Genomic DNA, 26,452 nt, shown 5'->3' on the forward strand with positions numbered 1-26,452 from the left:
TTTCAGGAGCTACCTTTCTTTCTCAAGAGCCTTGGTGAGCCTGTTCTCATCTAGCCTGTATTTCTATCCCTCTGTCGGCAATGTCTGTCTCTACCCTAGTGACTCCCACAGTACTGAGGTCTTGCTTGGTCAGTGCATGCTGGGTGCTGGCTGTTGCTCAGTTTCATCTCCCAGTTGAGCAGAAGCACATGGGTCATGTGAGCTGTGGGACCTTAGGCACAAAGGTCACTTCTGTGTCCACAGCTCTATTTGCAGTAGCACTCAGGGCAGTCCTGAGGGACAATGAGCCAAATCAGGTGAATTCAGTTAACATGGCAGGAACCTAGTCACACAGCGTGGCTCATAAAACATTAAAACTTCTCAAAAAATTGAAAAGCTGTCCTCTTCCACTGCCATGAACCAATGCAGGCCCCTCCTTGCCAGGGCAGAACACTCCACGAGTCTGGGGGTACAACTCCAGCTTTGAGCTTGTCCTGACAGCCACCGTCAGCAATGGCAGGTGGCTGAGTGCCCAGCTCAAGTCAACTCAGGTTGCTAACCTCCTCAGAAAAGACCTCCCTGGCAGTCCAGCTGCTAGGACACCACGCTTCCACTGTAGGGAGGCGGCGTGGGGTACGCAGGCTCAATCCCTGGCAAGGGAACAAAGATACCACGTGCCATGTGACTTGACCAAAAAACCCCAAACCAAACAAAAAATACCACCCAAGACACTACGTGAAGATTTTAAAGTGTAGAAACCCATCTCATGCAAGGCATAATGAGATATCCGATGGGCACCTAACAGAAATATCAAGCCAGGCATGTGACCCAGTTTTCATTGAGACCTACATCCCCCACCCCCAGGACTTGGAAGTTTAATAGTCATTCACCCAAGAGTCAAAAGGAGCCATGATTCAAACTTAGGGTTCATTTCCTACAAGAAACGATGGAGCCCCAAAATGTGCAATCCTTATTCAAGGTCAGTAAACCCAGGTCTGATTCCCAGACGTAGGCACTTTCCAATATACAGTGTTTCGCCCCTCCCCGCATCCAACAGCCTTCTTTGAGTGGTGAAGGGGGGAAAAAACACCACTTCCAATCAAACCTTCAAAAGCAAAGGAAAATTTCAACTCATTAAAATAAAACTAAGCAGCACTGACATCAGATCTGTAAGTTTATTTGCTCAATGTACGACAGCTACATAATGACTCACATTCATGATATTCCATCACTGAGGAAAACTGCTAAGAATGGTCCGTGTGTGAAAGAATTCCTTAGAGAAACACGGAGTTGGAAAAAAATAACCACTGATTAGACCTTAAAAATAGTTCACTGCATAACATGACAAAAAGCACAAAGGCTCATTCAGAGAACATATTCGGTGTTCTCCTACACTGTAATAGTTATAATTTCACCATGACAAACACCAGACATTAAGATTAAGCTAACACTGGTGTTTCTTTTGCTCCCCCCCCAAAAAAACAAAAGGTATAACTGCATGTCACTATAGCAACATCCAAAACAGATCAATTTGTTACGATCACTATTTGGTAGAGCAAACTTTACCCCCAAAAGGAAAAAATTAAATTAAAAAACTTTAAAAAATTTGAAGACTTAATTTTTTTTTGTCATAGGAATACATAACACCTACAGTATAAGTTAATAAATTTCAAGCTACTGTATAGAAATACAACACTAGCATGCACAATATTGTATCAATAGAGTAATGGAGGAGTAATCATTTCACTGGAGAGACAGTATCATAGGCAAGTGCATTTCTTTAAAAATAAAGAAAAGAAAAGAAACCATTCAAGCTGCTTAAATATCAAGTCTCCCATTCCCTCTTCATTTTTTTTTTTAGCCCTCAGATGTGGTTTTTATCTTGCATTATTCTAAAAAGCAGCCAGAGCCAAAGCTGAAATTTAAAAGAAAAATAGGTTTTGTAATTCCAGTAAATCATTTCCAAATGCCACAAGGGAAGGACACAACACTGCTCACTGGACATGAAGATAAAATTAAGGGAAGTCCCACCTGCCTCCCCCCTCCCCACCCCCAATCTCTTCCCATCCATGGCATTGACCTTAGGCCCCTGCTAGGGCGCAGAAGCTATAAAGCTCTCTTCTCTTAGTTCTTCTGGTAGGCTCGGTTAACTGGGACTCGCTCTTGCGCACATGGAGGGGCCTTCTAAGGAAAGTCATGCTGGGCAGCCTGTGCCATGTGGCAGGGCATCGCCACTCTTCTATCTTCACTGTCACCTGGATCCTGGTCACTGTGTGCATCTCACAACTGGAAGCTCCATTTTGGTTTTAACAAAAGCAACTGTCAGGTTTTTCCTCAATTATGACTCATCCCTCTGCCTGCCTAAATAAAACAAAGAAACAAACAAATCTGGTGTTGTTACCTATCTCGGCAGTTCATGCTATTACTTGTAAAAAAGGCTAAACGCACATGCAACAGGTCGTGTTTTCGGAAAGACTTATCCAAAATGAGAACGAAGGACCTAAGGCTGATGGAAACAAACTTGCGGAAAGAGTATGGTGGTTTCCATCAATTCTAAAACGTGCAAAGATGGCACAATCCAATTTCCAACTTCTATATTTTCATTAAAAGGAAAAAAAAATAAGAAAAAATTGTGGTCAAATAGGAGTTAAGAATTTATTATCTGATAACGATGCTATTTTCCTACAACAATTCTTTGGGGGAAGGAGTGTTTTCACGGAGGAAAAACGGATACACGAGGTTCCCAAAACTGGACAGAATGTTCATGGAGAGAGCTCTTCCTTCAGGATTTTTCTACCACTAAGCTCCTAGCACCTGAATTTCCACACACTGCACCACGAACCTTCTCAAAATGACTGCCAGCTTCTACAACCCAACAGCTTTTCAACCCGTCCATGTGCATGCTGTGGGCACGAGGTACAATGAGGAAGACCCAAGAGAGGAGACAGATGGCAGTGCCACCCGAGGAAGCTGTGGCAACTGAAAAAAACCCAGCACTTCTCTGGAAATATCAGCACGATAAATGACATACAGACCTGAATTTTCTCTAGTTTTGTGGTGTTCAATGTTTCTATTAAAGTGATTAATCGTTTGTTGTGGTGGATTTAAGAAGAAGGACAAAAATCCCACAGCCACCTGCCAAGCACCTATTAACCAAAATCTAACAAGTAGTTCTGATTCTCCTCAGGCAAGCCTGTTGGCCTAGGAGACAGAGAACAGCAAAACCGACCTGGATAAGGCTGAACAAGGATGTAAGAGCCAAAATAAAGAAAAACACACAATCAATGGCTTGATGTTAACATATGGCTGTAATGTAGAAATACTGTAAACTGCAATTTAGTGTTAATACTGTCAACTAATCTGAAAACTGGCATGGCCTAAACCATAAACAGACCTTACGTTCTATCAGCTTGCTTGGGATTTAATATTCCATGTCTGCTAAGAGTACACCCTGAAAAACAAAATGCACAGCTAAAACAGATGAGCTAGGAAGTACCCAAAACTTAAAAGACGAGAGCATATGTACATAAAAATCCTTACTGGAACCACAGAACTTATTGAATGAGGGCCATTCCGTTTTAAGTTTTCTTTTCATCTTAAAACCCTATTTTCTAGCAATAAGTTAAATTAAAGACAGCCCCACTTGCATTAATCTACAGAACAGTCCATATGCCAGTGTGAGGCTGCTATTCCAAAACCAGCACAGCTAGCCTGACTTTCCACTAGTGGTATTTTGGCAAAAATGTCAAAAGAGGCGATCAAAGACAGGACAGGTCGTGGGTTTCTCCCTAGGAAGGTCACCCCTCCCTTTCCCTCCCCCACCCGACCCCCGACTCATGGGAAAAAAATAAAGACTGCAGTAGTAGCATCAGCGTGCGCTGCCAGTCTGCCTGGGGCCTCAGTTGTTGCCCTCGCCGCCGTCGTCGTCCTGCTGGTCGCTCGTCCAGAGCGTGAGGTTGTCGCGGAGCAGCTGCATGATGAGCGTGGAGTCCTTGTAGGAGTCCTCGTTGAGGGTGTCAAGCTCGGCGATGGCGTCGTCGAAGGCGGTCTTGGCCAGGTGGCAGGCTTGCTCCGGCGCGTTCTGGATCTCGTAGTAGAAGACGGAGTAGTTAAGGGCCAGGCCTAATCTGATGGGGTGAGTGGGCTGCATGTGCTCCTTGCTGATCTCGTGCGCTTCACTGTAGGCCTTCTCAGACGACTCCACGACGGTCGCTCTCTTCTCGCCGGTGGCGACCTCGGCCAGGTAGCGGTAATAGTCCCCTTTCATCTTCAGGTAAAACACTTTGCTCTCATACTGGGTCTCGCTGCAATTCTTGATCAGGTAGTTATCCAGCAGGCTCAGCACATCCTGACATACGGCCTCCAACTCCTTCTCTATTTTTTCACGGTAAGCACGGACCATCTCTATTTTCTTCTCGTTACCGTCGGCAGATGTCTTCTGCTCGATGCTACTGATAACCCTCCAGGAAGAACGGCGTGCCCCGACGACATTCTTGTAGGCCACAGAGAGAAGGTTTCTTTCTTCATTGGACAGTGGCTCGTTCAGCTCTGTCACCTATTGAAGAGGAAAGAAGAGCGAGCTGTTATGGCACAGGTGATGGCAGGTTGGGCTAATCCTATCTTTTATGCTACTAAAACTCAAAGAGACAGATCAGCTGATTAAAGTCATCAACACACTGTGTGAGTACATGGGAGGAGATGGAGAGGCAATCAGCAGCAAGAAGGGGAGAAACGGCAGCTGGCTCCATGGTGCACGAACCCCCTGCCTCCTCCCTAGAGGAGGACACACGTCCTCAGCTGTTTCCGGAAAGAACTATCAAGTCTAACGCTTAGATGGAAAGCCAAATTTTGATCTAAGTTACAAACATCAACAGTTCTCTTGAGCAGCATTACATACACACCAATGCCAGGGATTTTAATTAGAGGTGCCTTTTATGCCTCATCAGTTTGTTTGAAACAGAAACCAGAATGACAGCTTCCTCCTACTCTTGCCCTGTCTGGCAAACATGAGTCCCATCTCTTTTGGGTGAGGGTATCTGGCATACTCGGTGAGAAAAGAGAGTCACCGTCAAGTTGACTTTGAGAAACACAAGCTTTCTCTGCTCTTAGGAAGATATAAATTCCAGGCATGGGGCTGACTGATCATTGAGATATTAGCAACTTAGGGAACACATGTTTTAGTGTTTGGATACAATCAGCAACAAGATGAAGAAAGGAGCAAAGCACTTCTGAGCTGAGGTGGCCAACAGGAATTAATGCTTCTCTCAACCGCGCATTTCTAGAGGGTCTCCACTGTCCCAAACACCAAGAGCCTTGAGCAAACCAAAGCGACAGCACACCTATGTTGCATATTTCTATGACTACCGAACAACTGCATATAATAAAGAAATTAGATCAAATGATTAAAACTACATTTTCTTAAGTGATACTACCTGATTTCTGTGATGTCAGAGCCGTACACTTTAGGCTCTTATTGCTCTTCCCTCTTTTTCCTCCCTCTTCTGAGGTCACATTTTTACCTGTTTGGTTGACTACCACATCCAAACTGGTACAGACACAGTCATCGGCAGTATCAGAAAGCCCAGACCATGAGCTCTCTCCTCAGATTTTCAACACAGATGTTTCCCTTCCTTCATCCTCTCAGGTGCCTGCGCTCTAGTAGTAACCTATTAATTGCAAGCAACTTCTGCTCTATGTTCTGCCTCTGCCTAGAGCATTTACCGGTATCCCTGCCTGGAAAATCCACAAGAACCAGGTTCTATCTTCTGTGAAATCCTGCCCACTCCACTCCTCCCACCCGCAGTTAAACTGGCTACTCTCTGTTCACCGTGTAGATTACAGCATCCACGTAATGTTCTATTACTGCCAGATATGAAAGGTGGTGGGACAGAGTCCAAAAAGATATGCTGGGCTGGGATTCCAGGAGACTTTACTTGTGTATGGATCATTTACATGTGGTATACATATTCCTCTTTTATAAAGGAAGGAGTTGAGTGGGAGACGGTTACTTGTAATGAAACTGGTTATGTGATTAAAACAGTTCCTCTCAGAATTAAAGCTTCCCTGGTGGCTCAGACAGTAAAGAATCTGCCTGCAATGCCAGGTTCAATCCCAGGATCAGGAAGATCCCCTAGAGGTGGAAAAGGCACCCGCTCTACTATTCTTGCCTGGGAAATCCCATAGACATAGGAGCCTGGAGGGCTACCATCCATGGGGTCACAAAGAGTTGGACACGAGTGGGCAACTAACACACTCTCTCAGAATTAAGTCAGAATGTAAACCAGACTTAGAGGTTTATATGTTTGCTAATTCTCACAACATCTGGCCAATAATACATACTCAACTACCTTCTAAACTTAGGGGTTTTGTATGTTACCTTTTTATTACGCATTACTGATTCCCCACTCTAATGTGAAGCACAAATAGCTCTAGCGGGGGTGGCCGAGGGGAAACAGATGCACGCTGGGGGACGAGGTTTCGGCACCTCAGCAGTGAAAGCGCGGTGTCCTAACCATGGGACCCCCGGGGATGACGTCCTGCACTTTAACTCTCCGTGTAGGAGGCCTCTGCATTTCTTGCACCATCCAGCCTGTCTTCCCAAATCAAGTCTCGCTTGTCTGCTCCAGGTGGTTCTCCAGTCCTTAGCTCCCTTATATCACTTCCTTTCCATGAACTTTAGTATCACATAGCCTGGAGTAACTCCCTAGACTGGCTTTCCAGCAGGCTGCGGCCTCTGTAGGCCTGAGCCCTGCACACCACAGGCCACCCTCCCATAGTCACTGAATGTGCAGATACTGAAGACTAGCTGCCGCTCACTCGTGTAACCTGAGAACTGTCTCCCATGCAAGAAGCCATAGTGCCTAAGGCCACTGGGGTCAGCTTCAGGCCTTTTCCCCTAAATCATGCCGTATTTATTTCAAGAGCCAGCAACTATTTAAAGTCCCAGTGACCTCACCAGTTCTCTATACCGTTAAGTCTTTTGCTGCGGGGCTGCGGAGACCAAAGCTGGCCATTTGCACTTATGTAACGTTTGTCCAGTTGCCTCAGACAAACTCGAACATGAAGATTATGAAATGCCAACATCACCTTTAGATACAGTAACTCAACCACATTTGGAACATACCCAGATGTTCTCTGCTACTGCAAAACTAAGTTAGAGGGGAAAACCTTTAACACTTAAAAAAAAAAGTCTGCTAAAAGGCACTAAGATGTCTCTCAAAACCTTAAATCAGGTTTTTTTTTAAATCCTTAAGATTAAAATGACTTGTATGAGAGGTAATCTGTGGTTTTTAATTAAAATAGAGATCCCAACCATACTAGTTTCAAAAGTCAAAATAACTTTTAAGATCAAAAAAATTATTCACATAGTGTCCTAAAAAGGTTTAACCAAGATAGAATGAGTATTTAGTGTGGGAGGGGTGTGAGATGTGTATCATTTGGAAAGGAAGGCAGTGTTTTTCAAAACAGCCACTGAACTGTTTCTAAGAACAGACCACTGGCATATATGGTTCCCCAAATGTACTGTCATGGCTACTGGAAAACGTGGACAGTTTGCAAATTCTCCAGTTTTACATTCTGTTTAAAAATAAAAGTAAGGTTTCTCTTCTTAACTCCTATGATACTAGTCCAAGTTCAAATTTCTTTTAGTGAGTTAAAGACAGCTTTTAGCAGAAAGATTAGAAAAATCTGTTATTCTCACCAACAGTTTAAGAATCAGAATGCCCCAAATCCCAGCTGCTAAGGCATCCAGACATTAATTAGTATCAACTGTTCTCCCCTAACAGTTTATGAGGGGAGAAACCTTCTCTCCCTAAGATTAGCAACTCTTGAGGAGGCAGGAGGCCTATGGGACCTCTGTGTCTTCCTCTGTGACCCCAAAACTGCTTTAAAAATAGTCTATTAAAAGCATACATATGTATTAGCAGACACCGGGTGTCACATTTGGCCCCTCAAGCATTTTTGGTCCTCCTGTGCTTGAAGTGCTATCACCTCAAAGGGCCAAGAGGCTATAAAAAGGGAAAATGAACACGCTACACCAAAAATAAAAGAAAAACACGAGAAGGTACAAGACGAGCATTGGTGTCCATGTTATCAATATTCTGAGCACACAGCAGAATAACCCACTGCAAGGAAATGTGCCACTGCTCTGCTTGCATACAGTTAACCATATATTCTAGAGACGATCTGGTGGTTTAGTCGCTAAGTCATGTCCGACTCTTGCGACCCCATGGACTGTAGCCCGCCAGGCTCCTCTGTCTGCGGGATTTTCCAGGCAAGAATACTGGAGTGGATTGCCATTTCCTTCTCCAGGGGATCTTCCCAACCCAGGAATAGAACCCCAGTCTCCTGCATTGCAGGCAGATTCTTTACCGACTGAGCTATGATATGAGGGAAGCCCAGAGATAGCCTACTAAATATCAAATTAAAAAAATTTGAAAACAATCTGAAGTTCATGTCGTGCATATCTGGACAAGACACCTTCAATTTAAAGTACAGTGTGTGCAAAAGAAGAGTTAACACAACAGGCTTGAGATTGCTATCTTTAGAAAGGCCTGCTTGCGAAGCTGACCCTTGGCTAGCATTTGAGAACTAGGATTCTGGAAGGGTTCCCACTACCCCCGATTAAGAATGGCCCATTGGCCCTAAAAAGTTTGTCCAAACAATGTGTTCCTTCCAGAAGTCTTGAATTTGGTATGTGCGAGGCACAAAGTGCTCCGCAAACACGCCTCAGTAAGACCTCTGGGAACTGAGTCTCTAATGAGCTTCCTTCCCAGTAGACATTTCACACACACAGTCCACCTAAGTCTCCATAGAGAGAAGACTCTGAGACCTGGCTTACTCTGCTCTTCACCCCAAGGACCTTTTCTCTTTGCTACTTTAGCTTTGCATCCTTCCACTGTAATAAATCATAGCCAAGAGTATGGCTCTGGGACTTCCCTGGCAGTCCAGTGGTTAAAAATCTGCCCTGCAATGCAGGGGACTTGGGTTCAAACCCTAGCTGAGGAACTAAGATGCCACACGCTAAGGAACAACTAAGCCCGTTTGCCACAACTAGAGAATCTGTGCACCACAAGTAAAGATCCTGCATGCTTCAACTAAGACCAGACACAGCCAAATAAATAAATAATTTAAAAAAAAAAAAAGGTATGGCTCTGTATGCTGAGTCCTGGCAAACCACTGAACAGGGAAGGAGCCTTAGGGACGTCAGCACCTATTCATTCTGGGAAACTTGATAACATGTCACATAAGGTCTGATGACAAGAAAAACAGTTACAGGCCACTGCTTACCAGATAAGTCACCCAGCATTGACCAGGCACCTAGCGTGCGTCACATCATCCCTCACTGTGCCACAGTCAGAACATCTGTGAGATGCCCTCAAGGTGCTAGCTCATGAGGAAGAACACAAATGTACTCACGTTAGATCACCAGCCACAGAGACACTCTCAAGGCAGCCAGAGTCTGCCTGGGAAACTCATTCGTTAGGCTTTTACAAGGCAGCAGCAATGATCCTGGATAAAAATTGTGCTGCAGGCAAACATTCCAGGAAAGGAACGTCCCGCAAGAGTCAGGGTTCCCTGGCACACTCAGGGCTGAGCTCAAGGCCTCAGCGGTCAGGAAAGCTGCTGGAGAACCTGGCCTTTCTGACAGCTGTCAGGTACCGTGTTCTTCTCGCAACTACCCCGACGTGGTGGACCTCATACTCGACAGGTGTGCTGCAGAGCAATGAATAGACTTTCCCCTCAAAATCAGCCCACTGACAGACAGCAGGGCAGGGACACGAACTCAAGTCCTCTGGTTTCAGATCATGAGTCTCTGATGATGTAAACCCTGCCGTGTATCAGAGAAAGAACTAGAACTCAAGTCCTCCGGTTTCAGATCCCGAGTCTCTGACGATGTAAACCCTGCCACGTACCAGAGAAAGAACTAGAACTCAAGTCCTCCGGTTTCAGATCCTGAGTCTCTGATGATGTAAACCCTGCCGTGTATCAGAGAAAGAACTAGTTTCTCCAACACAGGCAACACCTTGTTTTACTGCACTTCAAAGTACTGCGGCTTGTGGAGACTGATGGTTTGGGGCAGCCCTGTTTTGTCAGACTGATGGCTAGCAACTTTTAACAATAAAGTAATTTTCAAATAACAAGAACCTATTGGACAGCACAGGGAACTATACTCAGTATCTTATAATAACCTGTAATGGAAAAGAATCTGAAAAATATACACACACATATATATAAAATTGAATCACTTTGCTCTACTCTTGAAACTAACACAAAACTGTAAATCGAAACGAACACAAAACTGTAAATTAACTATACGTCAGTGAAAAAGATGTACTTTAAGACATGCTACTGCTGGGAATTCCCCTGGCAGTTCAGTGGTTAGGACTCCATGCTTTTACTGACAAGGGCCCAGGTTTGATCCAACTAAGATTCCACAAGCCGCACAGTGTGGACCAAAGGCAAAAAAAAAACACTCAGCCACTTGCTAAAAGGAATTTAAAACCAATCGGTAATAGAAAAGTGAGCAAAAGGAATTGTAAAAAAGGAAAAAACTATATATATATAGTTATATATATATATATAAAACCCTAAGTCATTCATTTTATAAATGTTTTCTCCAATCAGACGGGCAAAACTTAAATATTTTGATGACTGACTGTGAAGGCTGACAGTGTGGATAAAGAGGCACCACTACCACCCACTGTTGGATACCATAGATTAGTACAAACTTCAGGGAGGGCAATTTGGAACAACTGTCAAAATTAAATACTAAAAAACCTTCTGCCTCTGCCATTCCATTTCTAGAAATGGATTCACTGCGTCATTTCTAACAGCTAAACTCTGGAGCCACCTAAATGGTGGTCAATGGGAGTCTGGTTTATGAACATCTATACAAGGGAATTCTTGGTAGTCATTTTAAAAGTATTTGTATATTCTCACTGTATCTCTAGAAATGTTTCTAGATATTTCTGTATCACTGAAAACAGAGTGGCTGAGAGGCAGTCAAGGTTGATAAGGTTGAATTTTTGACCTGCTACCAGTAGCACTTATTCAAACAAAACCTCTCCATAATTTACTCAGTTAATCACATCCACCAAACTTTTTCGAACCAAGTTAAAAAAAAAAAAAAACACCTTAAAGCCAGCAGTTTTATATAAGCAAGTTTACTAATGTAGTAAATTACTAACTCAAGCCCACATCTGCTGCTTTGCACTCACCACCTCACTTCTACCAAGAATAACTTTAAAAATAAACTAGTTGCATAAAAATCTTTCATTATATCTTTACACAGATTAGGACTGATATACAGTAGTATATATACCACAGATTTTCAGCCCCATTTCATTGAATTAATTACTAATTTAATTCTAGTATTTTCCCAGTTTATTCACTACCTAATCTTATGATTCCCAAATACCACTGATATTTGTGCAAGGATATCTGCTGCAGAAACAAGGACAGTATTATGAATGCTATAATGTGCACCTTCGTTTCATTCTGAGATTAATAGAATACTTCCAGGGTTTCATTCTTAAATCCCGACTCTTTGTTTAAAAGATATTTCTTTTAATAAATACTCATATATTCCGTATTTTTCTAAATAACTTTTGTAGTATCAGAAATGAGTTCTTTGACCAAAATTATAATTCCTCTTTGGTCCTCCAGATAACTCTTTGTGATTCAGTATTGTTATTTCCATTTTAAAGGGTAGAAAATTAAGGCTCAGAGCCAAAGAGTGGAACCCAAGTCTCATGGCTTAAAATCTCATATGCTTTCCACTATATGACCAGTTCTTAACCAAGGAGGAGCTTCTTGTAAAATACTCTCCCCCTAGCAGCCCTAACCCTCAAAGACTCAGTACTGCATGGGATCCACACGCGTCTTTCTCCAGGTGAAGAACTGCAGGTGAACATTCCTCAGAATGCTGTTACCACATGGCTCAGGCATTCCACTCCTGCTGCCGCTAAGTTGCTTCAGTCGTGTTTGACTCTGTGCGGACCCCATAGATGGCAGCCCACCAGGCTCCCCGTCCCTGGGATTCTCCAGGCAAGAACACTGGAGTGGGTTGCCATTTCCTTCTCCAATGCATGAAAGTGAAAAGTGAAAGGGAAGTCGCTCAGTTGTGTCCGACTCTTCAAGACCCCATGGACTGCAGCCCACCAGGCTACTCCATCCATGGGGTTTTCCAGGCAAGAGTACTGGAGAGGGGTGCCATCGCCTTTTCCCCACTCCACTCCTAGGGATACACAAAAGAGATATCCAAGTGTTAAGAGTGCCAAGGTAGAAAAAACCCTGCTCCGAGTCACCAACACCCAGACCCAGGTCTCAGTCTTCCTCATGCTACATACTCCTCTGCTCTCATGTTTTCCCTACCGCCCAAAAAGCACTTCCAGAACTCATGAAGAAAAATTTTCTGTAAGTAATCCTTTAAGCCCTAATTCAAATACCGCACTTACTTCCTGAAGCCTGAAAAATTCGCGGGCAGAACCAATTACGTTTACTGTGTTAGTAAGTTTCACCATACACTTGTTACAAGGCTTATTTCTCCTGCCTCAGGGTGTAACCCTGTACCTTGTTTCCGCCTCACAAGACTAAAGTCCTTAAGAGCAGGTAACACACTGCACTCATCAATCACCACAGTATCTAGTCACTTCCCAATGTTTGCTAGGTGACAAGAATGTCACAGGATGTATCCAGCCCGGACTAATTGCATGAATGGCCCACAGAACTCCTGACTCTGTATGTGTGCGCGCGCGCTTAGTTCTCTGTCGTGTCTGACTCTTTGCGACCCCATGGGCTGCAGCTCGCCAGGCTCCTCTGTCCACGGGGATTCTCCAGGCAAGAATACTCGAGTGGGTTGCCATGCCCTCCCTCCAGAGGATCTTCCCACCCTAGGGACAGAACCCAGGGCTGCCACAGTGCAGATGGATTTTTTATCGTCTGAGCCACCAGGGAAGCCCAACTCTGTGTATAGCCCCTTCCTTTTAAGTATGACTTGGAGGCTCCTTCCATCAAGAACAAGCATGTACTTCACCTCTATCATCTGAACTTGATCATGCGACTTGGTCAGCAGAGCATTAGCAAGTATGAGGCAAGCAAAGGCCCGAAAAGTGCTTGTGAATCGGGGCTCGCTGCCGGGAACGAGGCCAAGGAAGCGTGGTTCACCCAGAGACGAGAGATCATGTGCAGAGGCCTCAGCCTCTTCATAGTTCATCTGGCCCCGCAGGAGCCTCCAACAGACCCCAACTACCTGGCCAATCCACAGAACTGAGACAAGTAAGAAATATTTGTCTCAGTCAGTTTGATACAAAAACTTAACTAATATTAAGCTGGCTATTGTTAGGTGCCACCAGCACCAAATACAAGAATAGTTGAATTTTAGGGTCAAGGTACAGGACTTGAAGCAAAAATAAGGCCACTTCATTAGCCCAGATTCCACCCATTGCTCCAGTCTGATCTCACTTTTCAACAACTGGGACATAAGCCAAAGCTCCGCAGCATGCCATTTAACCCCACACGTCAGGAGACAGATATGCTACGCTCCAGCACACCCTTGGCTAGCAGTCAAATAACCCTATTCTAAAAATTAGCTCAATCAAAATTAGCTTAACAGGTTTTTATACACACAAGCCCATATTGACTCCCTCACAATCATCTCCTCTTTCTTGCCTTTTCTTTGCTTCTCAGATTTCTTCTGGAATCGATGTCATGTTCCCTTTCTTTGGGATTGTTGACTTGTGTCCAGACCTCTGGCCGACTTCCTTATCAAGGCTATCCCCTCAAATTAATTACAAACAACAGTTCGCTTTGATCTCATCAATTCTGACAACTTATCTTCAAACCACACCTTTGACCTCATTCACAACCATTCATTTTAAAAATTACTTTATATTGGATTATCGTTAATTTACCATGTTGTGTTAGTTGCCGGAGAAGGGAATGGTACCCCACTCCAGTACTCTGGCCTGGAAGTCCCATGGATGGAGCAGCCTGGTAGGCTGCAGTCCATGGGGGTTGCGAAGAGTCGGACACGACTGAGCGACTTCCCTTTCACTTTTCACTTTCAGGCACTGGAGAAGGAAATCGCAACCCACTCCAGTGTTCTTGCTTGGAGAATCCCAGGGAGGGGGAGACTGGTGGGCTGCTGTCTGTGGGGTTGCACAGAGTCGGACACGACCGAAGTGACTTAGCAGCAGCAGCAGTGTGTATATGGAGGGGAGCATGGCACCCCACTCGTGTTCTTGCCTGGAGAATCCCAGGGAGGGGGAGCCTGGTGGGCCGCCGTCTCTAGGGTCACGCAGAGTTGGACACGCCTGACGCAACTCAGCAGCAGCATTTAGTTGCAACTGCACAGCAAAGTGATCCAGTTGTACATATACACACATCCTTTTCGGATTCTTTCCCCATAGAGGTTATTACAGAATACTCAGTTCCCTGTGCTATAGACTAGGTCCTTGTTGGTTATCTATTTTATATATAATAGTGTGTATATGTTAGTCCCAGACTCCTAAGTTACCCACCCCCCAACCACCACCACCGTTGAAATCAAACTCCTGGGAGTCCGCTGGCAGTCCAGTGATTAGGACTCAGAGCTTTCACTGCCCTGGCCTGGGTTTCAATCCCTGGTCAGGGAACTGAGATCCTATAAGCCCATGTGGCACAGCCAAAAATAAATAAATAAGAAAATCAAACTCCTATCCTCCAATATTACCAGGCCTCACTCCCACCAACTAGATTTGCTCTTGAACACTCTCCTTTTTCTTTCAGCCCCTTCCCTTTAGGCTTTATTTCCTCCTTGTAAGGCAGATCCATCAAATTAAATTATTTCTGCATGAATATCAACTTTCCTATGCCTCGTCCTGCTGCTGCACCATCCCTAAATCCTCAATCAATACAACCACCCAGCCTGCTTTCTACTCTTACAACCAAAACAGAGGGGAGAGGAGAGGATGGAGAGAGACCAACAAAAAAAGCCAGACTGTAGTCACTAGGAATTAAGGCTCTTTTTACACCTCAGGCTGGGCCCCTCTTTCCTGTACTTGCCCTTTAACACGCAGTCCAAGTTCAGGTTTACAGTAAGTAAATGATCCCTTTAAATTACATCTCCTACTTCCTGCAACACCAAGTTTCTGAAAACATGTCTAACTTGTTACAATTTCTCCACCTTTCATTCACTCCTCAGCCCATTATTACTGTTCCAACTGTCTTCCCACTTCACATATCCTGTGTTCTGTCTTCATCTTAAATCTTGTTCCAGGCACTACAGAAGTGTGATTCCCTAGGGTTCACATTTTGACTCTGACTCTCCATTCTGCCTGGATGACCTTATTGTGCCTGGTTTTAACTGGCATGGATTCATAGGAGATTCCCACTAGACTGTCAGTTCTATGAGGGCAGGGGATATTACATTCTCCAGGTCTGAGAGTAGTCTGGTCATTAGTGGTTTCTAAGTAGTTTCCTTAATGAAGGAGTCATAAGTAACTCTGAGAGCTTAACCTGTGCCATGCACTCTTCTAAGGGCTTTTCCTGAGTTAACGTGTAGCCATGATGTCTCTACTTAAATGTCATCCTTTTAGACTATGCCCTGCAATTATTTATCAGTCTTGTCCCACTCTCCTCCTATTCAATTTCCACACTGCAGCCACGGCTCTCAACAAACCAAAAATGGGATAAGGATCCCTTTCTGCCGAAAATCCTTCAATGACTGTCCATAGCCTAAGAAAAATCCAAACTCTGTAAGGCCCTTTGTGAACCGGCCCCACTCTGGACTCATTTCCTAACATTCTCTCAGGGCAACCAAGAGTGAGGGCATGAATCACGCAGCAGATTCAGCTGTCTGTACATTCTGAACCTGAACAATGCCACGCCCTCTGCCTGGACACTCCTGCCTCCAGCCTTCTCCCCTCCACACCCCCACCACGCCCATACCCACACCCCTACCTCTGCTATCATTTCTAGGAAACCTCCCCTGACACCCAGGGTGACTTCAGTTGTCCTCCGACTCCATAGCGCTGGGCTGTCCTTCTCTTCCTGGGTGTTGAATATTCCCACCCACTGAGGTTCAGTAATCCCCCCTCTCACAGCTCTATCTCCCCTGGGTGATTTCTGGATCAGTCCACTTCTGGCAGTTCACTGAGCATCTACAAAGCTTTCAAGTTAACATTCTTTTCTTCCTTTGATCTTCACTGAAATCCCCTCGAAATATGTTTCCAAAAAAAAAACACAAACCAACATGTTTCCACACTCCTGCTTGTGAATTCCACACAAGATTGTATTACTTTTGATGAACAAAAAAGCCACAGCTTCCTCCCATTTCTTCCAAGTGAGGGATACTCTTCCATTCAGCCTAAGTGGCATACTTTACTTCTGGGCAATATCTGTAAGATTCCAATGGCAAAACCATGGTACTTATCTCCTTGTGCTAAAAATTACAAGTTCTCCTTTGGTAAATGATACTTAAACCATACCAAGATCATGGGACCAAATATTTTCTAAAAGAAACCAGGTTACACTCATATGCAGTCTTAGGGCTCACATTTATTTATGATAAATACACTCACATTTATCTTAGTGATGTCCTAAAGAAGTTTATTCTGTATTTAAAATTTAGACTAAGCAACAACCCTCTCAGGGACAACTAAATGGAAAAGTATTAAATATACAACAGTTTGAAAGAATTTCAAAGCTTCTGCAAACAATGGAACCCTGACTAAAAATTAATGAAAACAGGTCATTGAGACAACAGCTAAAAGATCATCAGTCTCCATATATACACCCTATGACTCCTTTTTGAAAACTAAAGCCTTTTAAAGAGGCTGAGATTCAGAGAATAAAAAACCACCTTTAAACTCAAGACTTAAGCATATTAAACATTTACGCCTATAAAATGGGACCATCACTTTTATAAAACTGTTGTGAAATTAAATGGGGAAAAATACAGCCAAAGTGATAGCAAATGTTCAATTATATTGGAATATTTTTATCTAAGAGTGTAACTTAAAATATTTTTGTCTTCTCAAAAAGATCATAGTCAGTGCAGAAATCTACAGAACAGATGTGAAAAAAGTCATACCAAAAAGTACACTGCGGTTTTATACTGCGGACCAGATGCTTAGTTTAACGCACCAACATTTCAGGGTAATGCTATGCCGTAACAAATTATAGTACTGATGTGATTTGCACAACAGATATAAACTCTTGCTAAAAAACTGGTCTTAATCAGTCTTTATTAAAAAGTTTATTATGTGTATATACAGCCAGCCAGATTAGGAAGAGAATAACATGACCAAAATGCAAGAGTGCCATAAATCCAAAGCAAGAATGAGTGATAGTATCTGTTTTGGGGAATCTGTATGCTAGACGTAATTCTAAATAAGTAATACCAATAGAAATGTATTTTATTCAAGTTTTAAACTTCACTTCGTTACAGCTGCTTGAAGTTTTTACCATCTTGTTTTTCCTTCCTCAATAAATGAGTCTTGTTCCTAAAATCTAGCCTTTTTCTGCACGACTTTCAAATGGTAAAAAAATAAAAAGGCAGTTCACTCACCCATTATTACTGATGTCACTAAATTGGTCAACTCCATACTTCTGAGTATGGATTCAAATTCGGGATGTCTGCGCCCAGACGGCTAGTGTGTATACTTTCTGCTGCTGCTGCTAAGTCGCTTCAGTCGTCTCCGACTCTGTGCGACCCCATAGACGGCAGCCCACCAGGCTCCCTGGCCCCTGGGATTCTCCAGGCAAGAACACTGCAGTGGGTTGCCATTTCCTTCTTCAATGCATGAAAATGAAAAGTGAAAGTGAAGTCGCTCAGTCGTGTCTGACCCTCAGCTACCCCATGGACCGCAGCTTCCCAGGCTCCTCCGTATGTGGGATTTTCCAGGCAAGAGCACTGGAGTGGGGTGCCATTGCCTTCTCCAATGTATACTATCTACCTACCTACTTTTACCTATTCACACATACAACCAGTAGTATGCTGACTTTAAGGCAAAAGTGATTTTAAAAAAGATGCTTGGCAAGCAACGAGATGGAACAAAAGCAAAACTTGTTTCCCCACATCGTTCTTAACAAATCAACTGGGTTTTAGCGCTCCTATCGAATTGGTGGGACTTCCCTGGTGGCTCAGTAACAACCTGCCTGCTTATAATGCAGGAGACGCGGGGCTTGATCCCTGGGTAGGGAAGATCCTCTGGAGGAAGGCATGGCAACCCACTCCAGTATTCTTGCCTGAGAAATCCCGTGGACAGAGGAGCCTAACGGGCTATGGTGCAGGGGGTTGCCAAAGAGTTGGACACAACTTAGGGGCTAATCAAATTGGTGATAACAGTCACAACTGAGAAAAGGTAACAGGCTCTCTTGTCCCCTTCCCATTAAAGGCAATAGAAAAGAAGTCCTGTAATGAGAGAACCCTTCTATAAACCTACAGCCACAGCATTCTCTTTCCTCCACCCACTCAAGAGCCATCTAGTCTTTTTCTCCTCCTCACGAGCAAAGGCTGATGGGAAGCAGTGCTTTGGATGTCAACCGAAGAGAAACACTCCTCTGAAAATCTAGGAAAAACTTCATCTGCCATCTGGATTAAATGCTTTAAGCAAGAAACTACACTCTGAGGTTGCCAAATCTGAATGTAAAGCGATCTTACCGGTAACTGGAACATTTGTGGGAAATAAGGGGTAATTTTAGGTCAATAAAAAGCCATCATGCAAGATGGTAAATACCAAGGGAACCAGAGAATAGTGAAGTATACAGATGGATGACCGGCCAATATGCTGACAAATGGTGAAATTGGTTATATGGGGTTATATCATGCTATTTATTTTGCATATAAAGTTCCCATACTAGTTTTTATTTTTTCAACTTCTTTTTTAAAGGCACTCATTCCATCCATCCTCACTAAAGCAGCAAAAGGGAAGCTTGGGAGCACATAAGCTAGCAGTTAAGCTTTCCCGTTTCAACCTTATTTTTTCTTTTTGGAGCCAAAAGGGCAACAGAATATCCTTGACCTTGGAACCATGTGTATGTAATATCTAGCTCAACAATTACATCTTCCAAAACTTTTGAGATAAATACCACTACTGGTGACGGTTTCAAGTTCCTTAAAAATTCTCAGCTGTTCTTGCAACAATTCCACTTTTGGGTCTCTGTCCTAATATGCAGTCTGTGTTGAAAGCTTTATCCACAAAGATACTCATGCAGTATCTATAAATTTGGAAACAGCTTAAATGCTAAACAAAAAATACTTAAAATTATGACACATCTGCAGGTCTGTTCAGCTACTGAAAATACTGATTAACATTAAGGGTAAAATTCAAGGTACAAAACCCTGTAGAATGACATGATGGGAATATCCCTGGCATATGGATTATGGTGATACTTGTCATCCCCTCCAAAAATTTTTCTAGTGTCCTAAAGGCCAGATATTTTGTCATCAGTTGTCAGTTTCAATGGTGACAGCCTTCCAACAACCAGACTCCCTTAGAAGATCACAGCATGCCCAAATTCAAGCTGGACATACTCATCCAGCTTTCCTTGTCTCAGAATGCTATTCTGCTGTTCTTATCCTATCCGGATTAATGCTCCTCATCCTCATGGATTGGGTCATTTTCAACCTACTTAGAAAAATAAAAAATCCAGGGTCTGAACTCAACGTCTGTTTTTATTACACAGATGTAGTGAGAGAGTCCAGAGATGAGTCATACGCGCAGCACAGAGCATGGTTTGAAAAGAACATCTATCCGTGGGTCTAGCCATGCCAGACAGGCCCTCAGGTAAGAATGAATGTCCTGGCGGGAGTGTGGGATTGGTTTGCAGGTTTCCATGCCGGGCCTCTGCTGCAAAGACACACTCATTTGCTACTTCACGTTAGACCCGCACAAAAGGAGCACTGTGCTAAACTGAATGGCACGGATTGCAACCATCAGTTGAAAACTTTTAAGCTGATTTTGACATCCTTTAAGTACCTCGCTCATAGGCAACTTTTCCCCTAGATCTTGGTTAACCGAATATGGCAGTTTAAGTGTCATATCAGTAAGTCCTTTCAGAAAGCTCAAGAGGTTTGAAATGATCTCTCTTCAAAACAAACCTGTGTTTTTCAAAGTGTTCCTCCTGTTACCTCTTAGCCTTCTCTCACTTCTCACACCGCCACAGCTGCTCGTCACACTCGGCCGTGGGGAGGAGGGGAGGGGATTCCTCCCGCGCTATCGTCATTCCACCTTCAGCTGCCCATTGCCATCTCCGCCATACTTCCAGCTCTGGCACCCCTCTTCTAATAACAGAAGTTTAAGGAGGGAAAAGCTGACACTACACCTGGATCCTGCTCACCAAGTCTGGCTTTACACCTCTCCAAAAATAAGCATTGCTACAAAGATTAAGACCAGTGAGTTTACTTGGAATTTTTTTTATGTCTTATATGTAAGAACACTCTCATTTCTACCTACCTATTAACAACCCAACTAAAGCTATGCACCCCATTAACAGTGTTCAATGTAGATAAAGGAAAAATCTACCTCCTGGGACACTCTTCTAAGTAATATGCTGACAAAAATTTGGTTTAGACTTATTCAGTTCTTTCAAAAGAGCGAAAGAAAAGGACTAGTCTTAAAAGATTTACAGATTTTTATTGTTTCTGCAAAAGCATGGAACCAATCCAATGTAACCATTTATTTAAAATTAAACCTCTCCTTTGGGAATTTTTGTTGATTGCTCTTCCTGTAACTATTTTTTCCCCCCTAAATTAGTAAAATAAAAAATTCAAGGATCTCTGCAAGTGCCAATCTAAAGTAAGATAACAGGGCTTCATACTAAACCAAAACTAATACCTAAAAGGGAACTTGGGGAGGACAACAGAAAAATGGTTATGAGAGCAAAGGCCGTAAGGCAGCTGGTTGCTAGACTTTATAACCTAGAAAGACAATGGGTGCCCCATAATCACAGTTGTTGAGTCTAACAAAAAGAGCTTAGAAAGTAAGACAAAAGAGAAGACAATGGCTTATATATGACTTTTTTCTCTATTAAACATATGCAGGGCCTTTGCCTACTTTTCTTCCTCATCTCATGGAATCTGGGAAGAATAAAGAAGTAATCAGATGCCCTGTCAGATAAAAGGGTTAGGGCTGATCATACCAGAGGCAAAACATTGCTCCTGGCCGCCTCAGAAGCACCAAAACAATATATTTAGCATCTTCTTTATGGGAAGCCCACGCGTGAACAGCTCCTGACTCTCAACACTGCAGGAACCGCTGCCACACAGCAGGGCAAGTGTGTCTAACAAAGTCAGTCAGTCTTGGGGTGGAAAATGAGTGATCATAAGAACACCAGCATAACTCCTATAATCTCCAAATAGTTAATAATAGTTTGCTCAGATTTCAGGTAAACTGTTCTTATTTGGGTGAGCATCACAGTTTTTAAGCTCTGGAACTTTTAAAATGGAAATGCAAACCAAGCCAAAAGAAGTTCCCCCTCCTTTTTTTTTTTTTTTTCCAGTTTAGGCTGAAAAGGTTCAGATGTTAGAAAACAAAGACAAAGGGATACTGATTACCACTGGCTGTGAGCACTTCATTACTGACACATTCCTGAATCAGTAATCATGTGCTGAAATCCAGCCAGCTATGGCCAACCATGGTCACTTTTTAAAAATATCATTTTTCCCTTTTCTAGAGTGCTACTGAATAGTACACTTGAAAAGGGTTAGTTTATGCCCTGTGACTGTTACCTCAACAAAAAAGACTCAAATCTCCAAGTACCAGAGGATGAAATCCTCCCAGGGTCTGTAGTTAATCTAATGAACTGTAATGAAGATGCACGTTCAGCAACATCTTTTATCTTGATTAAAAAAAAAAAAACCCATATGAAATTGTTTAAATAATTAGAAAAGGCACTTAGTAGTCATTTAAGTTATCGGGAAGGTGAACACAAAAAGCCAACTGTTATCTGTATTCTTCCACTCCAAAGAGAACAACTGAAGCCACATGATTTCGATTATAATAATGGCTGGCAGAACTCCACAAAGAGGCTACAGAGGTGTCATTACTCCATTAGTGATAATGGCTATTGATCTAGCCTCCTGGAAGAGCTAGTAGAAAAAAACAGAATATTTAACATAGTTAAAAAAAAATTTTTTTTAAGTATATAGATTCTGCTAGGAAGGCATTTTTACATAATTAGGATAGACTTTTGCCACTAATGCCCCTCTGCTGCCAACACACCATAAAATGTTTATCCCAGTAACTTCAACATTAGTTGCCTAGAACCTTTTCTCCCCACCCCCTCCCAAGGCAAATACCAGTAGCTCAAGAGGCTGTTAAATCCAAAGGACAAGTCAGTATTGTCTAACAAGTAGGAAGTATCTAGGTGTTCGCTTCTTTTTAGATACAAGCCTACACCTCTGTCTTAAAAGACTAAACTTCCTTCTTTCCTCTTTTTCAAAATACGTATTATTTCTACCTTGGGTGCACACCTGTAACTATCACAGGTCCTGTTTATTACTAGGGTACCTTCACTAGATAGGAATAAATTTCACCACTCTAGCATCTGGATGAGTTCAACCTCAGAACTCACTTAAGCGGTAGGACTGAGTATTTTCTATCTTCCTGTATTTTCTAAATTCTGTGGTGACTTATACAAACAAAGAAACAAGGCTTAGTTACCTTTTTAAAGCATCTACATTTTTTATTTAATCCTCACAACTTTTTCAAGTAGGTGTTGACCCATTTTACAGATGAGAAAAGGAAGGTCAGACGTTTAAGACCAATTCCTCAAAATCACAGTGAACAGATTTGCTTGGAAAAAGGTCTGCTTTATTTTATAAAACTGTTTTCCTTCCTCCATACTCCATTAAGGAGCATAAGCATAGCGAGAGCAGCTTTCCAAATCTCAAGCTGAAGTGTCTGTAGCAGATTCTCATTCCCTAACGTTTACTGAAAATGCCCCAGTAGGAAGTCATAATCATTTTTAAGGTTTCTATTAAAACCTGCCAAGTTAATAATTTGCAATAAACCCACATATACCCCTACACTATGAGTATAAAACATATTCTTGTTTTAAAAATTTCCATCTGTAGTCCTTCAATGCCCAAGGTTATTATTGAGATGAATGTTTAAAAACATGACTGTATCTTATAAACTTTCAAGAAAATTGGAAATAGGAAAGGTGAACAGGCATATCCAGAGATCCCTGGTGTGCCAGGATAAAGGACATTCTTCTTTGGGGGACCAATTCTCATCTGGCGGAAGAGGAAGTGCTCAATTCCACCTGGCTTATCCGCTAATTTCTGCATTACCCTGGACAAATGCCATTTGCATACTCCCTACCAGGCCTGAGGTGCATTGCAGCCTCTGTGTCATTGTGTGTGACATCACTGGGTTGCTATGGATATAGGTGCGAGGTCACTCGCTTTCCTGTGAAACTAGAAATATGGAAAAACTAGAAGAGTCTAAATAACGTGAACTAAAGATATTGATATCCACTGAAGTGCAACTTATCATTTGCGCCTTATAAAGACAGCGACTGTGACAGTATATTAATACAGCAGTACTCCCAATTCCAGAACCAATCCTCTTCCTTAATGAGATAAAAATCTTCTCTGCTAATGTAGCTGGTTTAAATGTAAAGGCATCAGCTTTGTCATCTCCTGTGAACCAGTAGAGTTATTCGAGAATTAATTAATCTGTAATGCCTATACCACTTCATTAAAGAGGTTTCATGTGCAAGGTACACTCCTGTATCCGCTGCACACTGGAGATGCATTTTAAAACCTTTGTTACATAAGGCAGGAAGTTATATATTAAAACAGTGAGAGACTGAATCATTAGATATATATGTTTCATTTAGTAATGCTCAATACGTCCCCCCCTCTAATATCAAACTGGTTGACCGCCCATCAAATAAATGTAGCATTACTGACAAAGTGGTGCAATACAGGCAGGAATCTGCAAAATGCGACAACTGGAGATCAATATTCTCTTTTCATCAGCATTGAGGATGCGCTAGCTTTTTTTTTTTTAAGCTTCAGATGTGTCTAACAAAACAAATTAAAAAAAAAAAAAAAGACTTTTTCCCCTTTAAAATAACTCCTCCCCAGCCTCCACCCAGTCTAGGCTCTCTGCAATATGACAAATGCAGAATCTTCTGGAATGACTTGATACTGCCTCCCACCACCGCTTTGTTTGCAATATCAGATCAGAGAGAATATTTTTTTCAACTTAAAAGGAATTTCAACAGATGTGTGCCTGTATTTAAAAAAGAAACAGCATATGTCACAAATTGAACCAGTCGGCTAAATTCACAACCTTTATTTTAAGAGACAATACCTACCCTTTCAATATGAGCACAGTAAGAAAAAAATGGAGATGACATATTGAGAACAATCAATGAAAACGCTAGCGAGACAAACGTACCCCCCTTCCTAAAGGCAAGAAGAGGGCTTGCTTTGGGGAATGGAGAGAGGGGAGCCTTTTGTTAAGAAAAACGTGAGCAAGGTTTCGATTTTGCACCATTGAGTCCAGATTTTCAGAAGAGCCTACATTTTTTCTCGAGGAGGTTCTAAAGGATCTGTCTGCAGAAGGTAGTGGGAACATTTGGGGAGTGGGGTGGGTGGGCGGGGGGGGGAGTATTAGAAAACCCAGAGACCTGCTGAGTGAATGGGAAAGGCGCCGCCCAGACATCAGGGAGAAAAGAGGAACCGCATCCATGCGGTCCCCCGCCCCCACACGCCCAGGCTGTGGGAGGAGGGGGAAGTGGGGCACAAAGGATGCGCACGGCCCCCCGCTCAGGTCCCCCAGCCGACCCGAAGGCGCGGCGGCCAGAGACCCCGCTCCCGAGACCAGCCCCGAAAAGACCCCGCCCCAGCCTGGACGCGCGGGGAGGGCCGAGGCGGCCGGGCCGCCGGCCCTGGGGGACGCTCGGGGAGAAGCCGCGTCACACACCTGGTCCTCAGCGTTCTCGGGACCCTCCCCGGCCCCCTCAGGGGCATCCAGACCTGCAGTCGCCGACGGGCGACTAGTCCCCGGGCAGAGCCCGCGAAGGCCCGCGTCCGCGAGGGGGCTGGGGCGAGGCGGAGGGGGAGGGGAGGGGAGGGGAAACTCACGTTCTTCATGGCCGCGGCCATGTCGTCGTAGCGCTCCGCCTGCTCCGCCAGCCGGGCTTTCTGCACCAGTTGCTCGCGGTCCACCATCTTCACGGGCTGGGTCGGGCCGGACGAGGATGATCCGGGGCGGCCTGGAGGGCTCGGAGGGCGGCTGCGGCGCGGCTGGAGCCCGTGTGCTGGAGGGACCGACCCACACGAGACGCGAGCGGCTCGAGGCGACGGGCGCGGAGGCTGCGACTCGAGCTGCGACCGCGGGACCGGGCGCGAGGCGGCTGCGGCGGCTGTGCGTGCCGCGGGCGGACAACCCCCTGCGGCCCCGCCCACGCCGCGTGACGCAGACGGCTCCGCCCACCAGCCCGCGCGCGGGCCCCGCCCCGCCCCCTTCCGCTTCTCCGGTTTCCACTCCCCGGCTCAGCTCGCTACCCCCTCCCGGGTATCCCCTTCTTCCCCGGAGCCCCTCGACAAGCCCCGTGCTTCACTTCACCCGGCTCGCTGCGCCCTAGCTTCTCCAGACGATCCCCCACCCACCCTGGACCTGCAGACCCCAGCCCTGCCAGGCCCCCGACGCATGGGCCCCTGGGAGTTGTAGTTCTCCCTGGGATGGGGTAATATGTTGGGGAGATCAAGGACAAAGGGGCGGTCAAGACTACATCTCCCAGTGGTCATCGCGGGACAGATGAAGGAGAATTGAGGAGGAGTTGTGGGGCGGGTGGGGGAGGTCTAATTCCGCTTCTACTGGGGACCCCTGGCGGGGACTAAGGCTGCATTAGTCCGGGGACTAAGTGCTGATTCACGGCCCCGCCCCATATTCTCTGGGAAATTACTGGGGGAGGGGGCTAGGACCTCAGCCCTGGACCTTGTTTCCGAGATAAAACAGCAGGCCCCCGGGAGACTGGGAAGATGGGACGCATTCACTACTGATCCAAACTGTCTGGGTGGTACCCACCTCAGAGATGGTTGAATTAAAAGAGCCAAACCTTGGGGGTACTGCCACCCTCCCCGACAAGGTTCCATTTCCCCTTCCCCGCCTCGAGGTTCTTGGACCTGACAGGTGGAAATGTGGAAAGACAAATACTGGCCAGGCATTCCGGTTAATACGCGGAAAGGATGCAGCTGTTTGCAGCCTGACCCCTGGGGAGCCCTTTCTTCCTCTCCAGGGTGGAGCGTTAAAGATTCAATTCAGTTACCAGAGCCAATGGATGCTTACCACTGGGTTCTGTCTGGGGGTGGACCAACACTTCTCTCCCCGCGTAGGATATACACGATGGGGTCAGGCTGACTAATTCTTGCTTACATGCTTCCCTTTTTTGACATTCCATGTAGCTCACATACCCCAAAGTTTTGAGTGCACATTTTATTTATTTGGTACTTATCTATTGAGCACCT

At 44.3% G+C, this 26,452-nt stretch overlaps 1 protein-coding gene across 1 annotated transcript; it reads right to left on the minus strand.

Moving 5' to 3' along the window:
- Positions 1–1,135: 1,135 nt before the first annotated feature.
- Positions 1,136–25,388, minus strand: YWHAG (tyrosine 3-monooxygenase/tryptophan 5-monooxygenase activation protein gamma). The gene is made up of 2 exons (XM_040261701.1): positions 25,067–25,388; positions 1,136–4,534 (listed from the first exon to the last, which is right to left on the minus strand). The coding sequence occupies exons 1-2, from the start codon at positions 25,151–25,153 to the stop codon at positions 3,878–3,880; spliced, it is 744 nt and encodes a 247-aa protein (XP_040117635.1). The 5' UTR covers positions 25,154–25,388; the 3' UTR covers positions 1,136–3,877.
- Positions 25,389–26,452: the final 1,064 nt, after the last annotated feature.

This window comes from Oryx dammah, unplaced genomic scaffold, assembly GCF_014754425.2.
Source record: "Oryx dammah isolate SB20612 unplaced genomic scaffold, SCBI_Odam_1.1 HiC_scaffold_2, whole genome shotgun sequence".
Lineage (NCBI taxonomy): Eukaryota > Metazoa > Chordata > Mammalia > Artiodactyla > Bovidae > Oryx > Oryx dammah.

Excerpts from the sequence above, each read along its gene's own strand:
- YWHAG (XM_040261701.1), bottom strand. The coding sequence starts at position 25,153 with ATGGTGGACCGCGAGCAACTGGTGCAGAAAGCCCGGCTGGCGGAGCAG. Across the intron at positions 4,535-25,066 it reads TGGCCGCGGCCATGAAGAAC|GTGACAGAGCTGAACGAGCC; the intron begins GTGAGTTTCCCC and ends CCTCTTCAATAG.